At 42.8% G+C, this 9,361-nt stretch overlaps 1 protein-coding gene across 3 annotated transcripts in view; it reads right to left on the bottom strand.

Annotated features, from left to right (window-relative positions):
- Positions 1-305: 305 nt before the first annotated feature.
- The window catches only part of ate1 (arginyltransferase 1), a 66,357-nt gene continuing 57,301 nt past the window's right edge, over positions 306-9,361 (bottom strand). For all 3 annotated transcript variants that reach the window (XM_088086338.1, XM_088086337.1, XM_088086336.1), the window contains one exon: positions 306-1,186. In XM_088086338.1, coding sequence (XP_087942464.1) covers positions 1,008-1,186 — 179 coding nt within the window. In that variant the 3' untranslated portion in view covers positions 306-1,007. The remainder of the gene's footprint in view (positions 1,187-9,361) is intronic.

Raw genomic sequence — 9,361 nt, 5'->3', positions numbered from 1 at the left:
CTGGCTGAGAGCTGGGCTGCTGTTGACACTCTGTTTGAGGGCAAGAGGCCATCAGCGTTTGTGTTCTGCCGGCTCGTATATCTAACACCTGTTGCTCGGCCCAATTCAACACGTTACAGCTCAAGCACTTATCTCTGGGTGTGCATGTGTTTTGGGAGACATAAGCTTACTACTGTATGTGTGAAAATGTACTCACTTTGAGCCATTTAATGCATTATTGCCCTGTTCCCAAAAATCCAGCAGCTGGTAGAATCAGGGTTGTGTTGCATAATTAGCATGCTACGGAAGCCACGGATTCCAAGCAGTGAATATACAACCCCTTTATTTGGTTTAACCAAAAATAACAGACTCAATATTAAAAGAAAAACAAATAAAGCTATAAATATTACAGACAAAAACACTGAAAACAGAGAGTTCTTTGCTTCAAATAAACCCAGTGATAAAAAACTTTAAAGTTGTGGTGAAAAGAAGTTTGGGGATATAATGCAAGCAGCTGACAACCACCTTCAAAATCAGCGAACATTCAAAGGAGAACATGCTCTTCTAGTGTTGACATACATCTAAACATGAGTCAGAGTCGAGCAGTCACCTGCATCTAATATGATCATCATCACGAACTTTATTTCTGAAGCGTACAGGCTGGAGAAGTTAAAGTGATGAATACATGATAGCAAAGTATCCCTGCAGGGAGGCAAATCAAACTAAAGGACGCAGACGAACAAAACTGAAAATGGATGCTGATGAATAAAATTAAACTTTTTAAAATAAATGTGATAGAGACATACTTGCTGAATGAGGCCAGTGAGTGAATGGATACATACTGTACATAAATAGTGAGTGGCCACTGCATTGTTCCAGCTGAAGCGTGGTGAGACTACAGGGAGCAGAGAGCACTTCCACAGACAGAGAGGAGACACACAGACAGACATGAACAGAAAGAGACAGACATTGCTGGGAGGTGTATTTACGTGTACATTAAAAAGGTGCAGTGGTGTGACGCTGTGTGTTCAGGCGCGGTAAAGCAAGATCCTTTCAGCGCAGTCCTGGCCAACCAAGCCGGCGTACTGCTGCACCTCCGTCTCGTCGCTGGAGCCTTTGCGTTTGCGGGAGTAGACCGCGTACGGCATGACGGCCCGTCTGTATAGCACCAGAGCTCTGCCCACATCCTTCAGCACCCGGGCATCTCCTGGATCACAAACATGAGAGCATAATCAGGAGCAGCGTAGACGCATCAGGCACAATAAACATTGTCCTTATTTTCCCTCATTCTTATGAGTTAACCTCTGAGTGTCTTGGCGAGGATACACCATTATTCCGAGAAGCTGTTGGAGAAGCAGAAAGCATTCTTTCCCCCCACAGCATTAATTCGTCTATGCCCTAAAACCTGGAGTCATGGCGGTGCGTGAGCAGGCTAGTTAGTTGGCCTTGTTTACGGGGCCTTGCTCCCTGCTGGCTCGCCAAACTCAGCATTTCATTAGGTCCTGTGTCATACACTGCCAGCTCCCATCAGACCAGTGAAAACATTGCTAATCTCAAAAGTGTGCATGTTCAGCAGCTAGAGTGGTCCTCTGGAGAGTTGAGTGGAAAAAAATAGTAAAAAAAAAAAAAAAGACCTGATGACCCTTCGTTTTGACACCACTGCCTCCAGGACCGAGAGGTTGAGCCAAGCTGCACACAGCTGGCGCCAAGAGGACATGCAAGGAGTAGCACATCAGGGAGTATCAACAGAGCCAACCTAACACAGATATGCTGCACATAATGTTTGAATGAAAGTCTCAAATCCATCATGAGTGCTAATCATCCCCCCACTCTTGTCAGAATTGAGGAGTCTTTCAATTTCTGTCATTTACTGGAACTTCAATAAGTATCTGAAGTCAACCTCTCCCAAATCAGTAACATCCTCTCTTTAGTTGCTCTAATTGCTCTCTTAAAATGCTTTTTATCTCTCTTTAGCTCTCAGCTAAACCCCTCAGCTCATCTTTTCCAACTGCAAAATGCCCAAAATTAAAAAATTGTTCCTTCTGAAATGCACATCCCGTACACACAGTATTTCAGTCAATCTGCCCATTCTGTCTGCAGCATTCCTGGTCTAAGAGGAAGCAGATGAAAATAAACTTCAGACCAGGACTAGCTTGCCAAGCCCATGGCGACACATCAGTCAAACAGGAGTGAGTTAGATTTGGTATTAATAGAGCTCAGGGTCTCCCACCCGCCACTACCGCTCTCCATGACAACACCCATGTGGCTCACAGCTGAGCGCCCAGGTGGTACGAGCAAACTTATTTCTGCCTAATTCCTCAAATATTCGCTGTAGTGCTGCAAAATCCCACCTGATCACCCAGTAAACAGGGAAAACAAGACGACAGAGAGAAAAACTGCTAAACTGTGATGTAATGCCACAAACAAAGGTCTTTTCTGTGGTGCCAGATGTTAAAAGGGATCCCCAGTTTACAAAGCACTCAGAGGCACGCTGACTGAACCCTGGCTGGTCGAGGGCTGGATGTGATCAGAAACTTGTTAAAAGCAATATGAGTCTGCTGTGATCAGTTAAAATGTTACAGGACTCGAGTATCACTGAAATAGACAATGACTAAATCAGGACCACATCACTCAGGGGATATTTAGAGATCCCACCAGTGGGACTCACGAATGAGAGAATTCAAATAGTCACATGGTTTTCGGTAGATATACAGAAAGTGAATTTCCCTATTTTTCATGTACCACTATGGCATTTAACATCCACACTTACACATTTTCCCTTAAAAACGCATAACTGTTGCCGCGTTTACTTCTAGCGTCCACACATCTGACATATTCGAACCCCTTAAGGGCGGCAAGTATCTGCATGGCGAAGTGATGTCGCACCATCAGACACACCCCCATCGTGGTGGTCCCCCAATCTATTTTTTCATACCTTGATACTGTACCTTCCTGGAATTTCACCCGGGTATATGATATAGGGCAGTATTTGTATGTACAGCTACCTCACTTAAAAGCATATTAGCTAGTCTTATTAGCATTTAGCGTTTGTTTGTTCAATGTTTCAACAATCACCAATTCTGGTTTAATAAAAAAAAAATGCTATTTCCCCCGTGGTCTCGCTCTGCTGTTACTAGCCAGCTGTTAACATTCCTGTAATGTCATCCCCACCACTCGCAGTTGCCTTGACTGCCAGCTCCGCCGACTGTTCCACCAGTTGAGACTGACCTCTGGTGGTGCTTGGTATGTACTACATACAATACATCCTGAATACAGCCTCTGCATGTGAATTTATTACACACAGGAGTGTCTGTATTTTTGACAATACTGAAAATCATACCGCACAGGCTTACTGTGCGGTGGGTTTTTGCCTGTCCATGCACATCAGAGATTTTCTAATTATGTGGATGGTTGGAGAAAATGGAGAACCATGCTGTGGACATGAGTTATCAATACAATTTGGGAGTCTTTTATATTTGATACCCACAGAGTATTAGATATCCAAACATTCACTCATCGTGATTCTACATCAGCTCGTGTCCGTGCAGAAAGAAAAACTAAAGCTTTAAACAGAGACTTTTTAAAACGCTGCTAGGTCTTATCATACATGACTTGCAAAGCCAAAACATTATAGCCATGCCTACATGTTTTGTTATTTCATCCTTGTTGTGTAAGTATTTCTTTCCCATTGCCATGGCTTCCTCCCGCGATGTATGGTTTGACCATTACCACTTTAACATGTCACTGTATGCGGCCGTGCTGACGGCCTTATACTCATCTGTTACCTTCAGTAACTGATCCATCTCATCATCAGTCCAAGCCAAGACATCTCTGGTCTTACTTTGTTGCCATTTCTGTTCCCCCATACTATTTTCTGTTACTATGCGACCAACCGCAGAGTAAACAACCTGTTTCCTGTTTACACCAGCACCTGCATGCCCCGTGTACTTGAATGGTCATGTGATATTTATTTTCAGGCATGTTAGTATGGATGGACATTATTTCTGAACCGGTGCTACAAAAGCTTGCGTGTACGGAGATCATTTTCAAAGACATATTGCTGCGGATGAAGCTGACACTACCTGAAAAGCAGCCAGAGGAAAGAAGAGAGCGGAGTATAAATATAAAGCCCACAGGCTCCTTAGCTCTCTCCCCCTATCTCCATAAAGATATTTTCATATTTCAACTTTTTTTTATTTTCAAACTACCCCGTGGATTCATATTTTATTTATTAGCCTCATTTCCCTAATGCCCTAACCACTGTGTCTTTCCCCTCCTCAAAAAATTGCTGAGTCACATAATTGAAGAATGCCTGGCATAAACTTTTAAATGAAGAAAATCAGCAGTATGTTAAGTCTCACCATGCGGGGGGAAATGGCTTTATAGAGATGCAAACATGTTATGCAACCTCCACACGACTGTAATTTTGCTACGTGTAGAATTTATGTGTCCTGATGGGATGAAAGTGAAAATATTTAAACGTACGATGCTTCCTTAATAACTTATGCTGTCTTCAGCGTTGTCTCTCTTAGCACCCTGTGCCTCCTCATGTTCTTTATCAGAGTGACAGCCCACTTACACAGCAGTTACGCAAAGGTACACTTGTCCACTCAAATGTGTGACACTACTCCGAAGCACCACTGTCCCCTTGTGAAGATATTAAGTAGTGAACATTACAGAGTAAAAGGGATCGCAGCACGCAGCTTTAGGATGGTCTAGTAACCTCAACAGTAATGCTGAGCAGAGGCACTATCTCTCTGTCTTTCTCAAGGCAATCCAAACATCCGCTGCTCACATAAACATCTTTCATTGCTTCTTCACTCACTTTGTCCTCCAGAAATGCCCCCTCCTCATTTTGAGCAGCTCCAGACCTTCTTCCCGTCAGGCCCACCGGACGTTCAGTGACACGCCGCTTTGAGGTCAGAGCTCCTCGGGGTCGGGGGGTTCAAGGGTCGGGGGGAAGAGGAGTGGCGAGGGTCGGTCGGGGAGTGAGAGGGTCAGAGCCGAGGCCTGGGGCCTTGACACCTCGCCACGCTCCTCTCGCTCTTCCCATCCATCTTAAAATTTCCAAACACTTGCTTGACAGCAGACGCTGGTCAAAGGCAGGCCATCGGGTTATGACCACTTCCTATGACCCAATGTTGCAAATCCCAAATGGGGCTTCCGTTTGAAAAGAGAAAGGCCAAAATGATGGTGTAGTGTAAGAAGACTGCTCTTTGAGCAGAGGACCTGGGTTCAAGCCCTTGTGTCCGCACACATCCGTCCAGCTGACCCTGAATGTCTATAGCTGATCATAAATTTTGACCTCCGGACTGGAGAAAGCAACAAGAGATTTCTCCTGGATTGAAAGGGACATTAGCATTATTATTGTTATTGAAATAAGTGAAAAGTTCTTTCACAGCGGCAAAAATGCAGCAGATCAGGAAAAAAATACCTCATGATTTATAACACAAGAGACCGTGAGAGGAGTGATATCCGTCTCCCCTCCACTCTGAATGGGAACATTATTGCGAGTAAGGCTAAGGAGCAGAAAGCCTGCTGAAGAGCAGAACAAAGTGGCTCTGACAGTGAGACAAGATATGAAGTGTGCACTGTAAAAGCTAGAAATATAGTCAAGAAGGCGGGGGGGTAACGGGTGGGTGCTGTCGGGCCAGCACGGTCCTCGTATTTTGGCTTAACGTTGCATAGCTGAAAGCACAGATATTGTCGATCAGTGGTTCCTAACTGGTGGGTCTTGTGCCAAAAGTGGGTCATGGGTCTATTCTAAATGGACCACAAGTGACTGGCGGCCATGTAAAGTTTGTGAAAAACACACTTTACTTTGAAGCACAGTGAATATGCAGTACAGAGCTTTTATTTTGAAGTACAGTTTCCCGCTTTTTTTTTCTCCAAAAATAATAATAATAGGCCTTAGAGACTGTTCTTTATTTATCGAATGAGGGCAGTGGCTTTTTTTTTTTTACTCTCCCTAAAGTTACAAATATTTTTCCTTGAGCCTCTCTGAGTGACTTCTGGAAAGTAAGTGTGTGGCCCACATTATGTGTTCAAAGACCATCGGAAATTTGACAATCCAACGCTAATTTCTGTTTGTACAATTTCTGGCTGTGATAAATGGTGTCATTGTGGTGCTTTTTTATTTTGGTGGACCCGCAGTTTTGGAAGTCATGTTTTCTTTAAAAATCAACAAAAAATGAAACGGGAAAAAAACATTTCAAATAAATAAATAAATAATTGTCCAAATGTTTTCTTTTAGAAAAAAAGGTGATTTTTTTTCCTACAGAGTTTCAGGCTAAATCCCCTATGTCTACAAATCCTAGAAATGCCCCTGGTTTTAACTAAGAATTATTTCAATATGTTTTAAGCCATGTGTTATTCACATTTTGTCAAATAAAACTGAATTTGTGGTCATTTCTCTGATGGTTGAAACTTGAACTAATGACAAAGGACCCAGTGGCCGGACCAGTTGAACAGCACTGCTGTGCATCTCAGCTTGATGAGAAGTGAACGCGTGACCAACAGGATAACAATCTCAACATTTTATATATTGTACGAAATGCTACTTAGTGTAGCAGTTGTGTAATTTTGTGAGTGTGGTTTGGCGCCTGCTGGACGCGTTCACAATCCAGGGGGTGACTACTTGTGTCACACATTTTTGCAAGTGTTTATCCTGCTGAGCGGGCAATGCTCCTACTTCTTCCTCTGTCGAGCAAACACTAGATTATGAGTGTGTGAGATATAATACATATGTGCTGTGTCAAAAGTGTGTGTATGTGTGTGCATACACACTGTATGTGCATTTGTTAGAAGCCACAACGAGGCCCTTGGGCCCTCAATGTGTCAGCAACAGACATGTAATCAATGCGAGCCTGCTTTGGACAGAGTTGTGTAAACTTTAGATTAGCTGTCTTTACACACCTCATTAAGACAGCTCTGTAACCCGGTCGCCCTTATGATCTGAACACACGCCCAGCACCCCAATTTTCATTCACCCCTGGGTGAGGCTTGGAGTTCGTGGGCCTTAGAAGAGTGAGTTGGAATTAATGGGGACTTTGCTGGCAGTTTTGATGAAACTGAAACTTTACACATCATCTTTTTGATTTTTAGATCAAGAACCTTCGTTCTCAGGTTCTCACTTTCAAGTATTTCAAGTGTTATTAACACCCTGCATATGGACATGAGTGGAGATTGTGTTGCCAGCATAAATATTATTTTGGGCTCGACGTGATTTGACAGTTCACTGCTTTCACTCAATAGGGTTTGGCGACTGGAGGAATATATTGGATATCTGCAACGACTACACTATCTGGTGTTTGTTTGCACGGTTTTTGGATTTTTTGTCATTTTGTTTAGTTAATTTAATGATCTTTGTCCAAAGAACGAGTGAGAGCCGCTGCTCAGCAGGCAGAGAGAGACAGCCAGCCCCTTCTAACATCTAACTTGATGTATTGTAGGTTTACTTTGACCAAACCAGAGCTGGTGATTGTTGGAACAGTGGAAAGACTAACTAAGATGGTTTTGGTTTGTTTTATTTTGTTTCTGTCTAGTTTGAATGAAGTGTGTTTACGATGAGCTTACAAGGCAATTGAGCTGGTCTTAGTTCGGTGAGATAAATGAAGATAAAGCAGAGGGTTTAATAAGGGAAACGGGCGCAAGAATTTTTATTTTCTTGACATTCTGCTGATTATTTGTTTGTTATTTAAGACTAAAAAAGCGGAGAGAGTCAGTTGGAGATGATGGCCGGTTGGAAAATGTTAACACATCGCCCAGCTCCACTTTCAAAGGCACTGAAAATGCCAATTTAAAAAAAGGACCCCGCATTAAACCAACTACTAGCAGATTTTAAGGAGCATTTCCCTCACATTAATCGACAAACTTAAGAGTAATTTTTTAACAGTTACAAACACGTTCTAGCTTGTTTTAATAATTGTTTGAAAGATTTAATGTCCTCTGTAGTATACAGTTAAAATTAATATTGTTGTTTATATGACTAAATTTAAACCTAACCCTAATCTCTACTGAGCTTTTGAACAAATATCTTACCTTAACCCATTTATTTTATGCACCAATACTTAGTTTAACCCTTTTTATAAGGTTACTGATGCAAATTTCAGGAGTTGTACTCAATAGTCAGCCTAAAGGTGGTTGATATCAGTCAAGAGGAGACAAACAAAACAGTGTGACACTGATTTCATGGAAGCACAGCGAGCAAACAGGCCAGAGTACGAAATGTCATCATCACAACACATCAAAACAGCTAAACAAAACTTACTTCCTAAGATAACACATAGGAGATTCCCACACTGTTACATGCCGTCAGGACTTCCCCAGGATTTAAAAACAGACTGCAGCAGGTCTTTATGTCAGCCACAAACATGCCACACATTGATAAACTGCCCATTAGGTCTCGACCACAAGCCCTAACAGTGTGCCATGCTGCTAACGTGATGGTGACACTGCAGGCTGACCTGGTGACTGGCTGACCACTGGGTGTATTTCTGGAGAAGACACAAACCTCCACACAACCACTAGAGCCTGGCACCACACAGAGCTGAGAGCTAACCATCCAGACAGCTAGTGCTGAAATGTAATGACACTGCGTTTGGACAGCGAGGCCTGAAATAATGTCCGGACCTGTCCAAGATCAACAGTCCACGCAGGAATGGAGGCACCACAAGAGCCACAGACACACAAACACACGCTGGCCACAGTGAGAACGGCTAACTCTGAAACCGCCACTTTGTCCTCAGTAATTTGTGCCTACTCAGGGATTAGTGGCATGACTGACAAGAAAAGGTCCGACCTACCACTGGCTAAGCTGTTAATGGCAATGTTGTAAATGACTGGCCTACTAATGGTCTATGAAATGCCTCCTATTTCTTCTGGGTGTGACCCTTTCACCAACACAAAAACTAGCCAGGATGTAAAAAAAAAAAAGCTGAATTGTTACTTCCTTAAGACAAGTGTGAAGATTTTGATTCTGAAATAGAGAACAGAGGATTTTTTTCTTTTTCTTTTGTTTGAAGTTCGCCCCTTGTGTTGGTTTTTACCTCTCCGCACGTCCAAGTATGACCTCACTATAACACACTCGTAAGCTGTCTCTCCGCATTCACATATCCTTCTTTCCTCCTCCACCTCCTTGTCAATCTGTCTCTCATTTTATTGTACTTCTCTCTCTTCTGGTGCCAACAAACAACTACCAGCCTCGCTCCTTTTCTCTTCTCATTTCTATAAAATCAATGTAACACATCTCCCCATATCTTGTCTCTTCTGCTGTTGCTCCCTCTCTTACCCTTCATCTATCAGTCCCAGTCAGGGTTCCTACAGCTTAAGGCATAATAGATTTGAGACCTTTTAAGACTTCTGCAATGCCATTCTGAATGAA

The sequence above is a fragment of the Plectropomus leopardus genome, chromosome 13, assembly GCF_026936395.1.
Source record: "Plectropomus leopardus strain MGB_pleo_1.0 chromosome 13, ASM2693639v1, whole genome shotgun sequence".
NCBI lineage: Eukaryota > Metazoa > Chordata > Actinopteri > Perciformes > Serranidae > Plectropomus > Plectropomus leopardus.
This window is presented reverse-complemented; position numbering and strand designations above follow the sequence as displayed.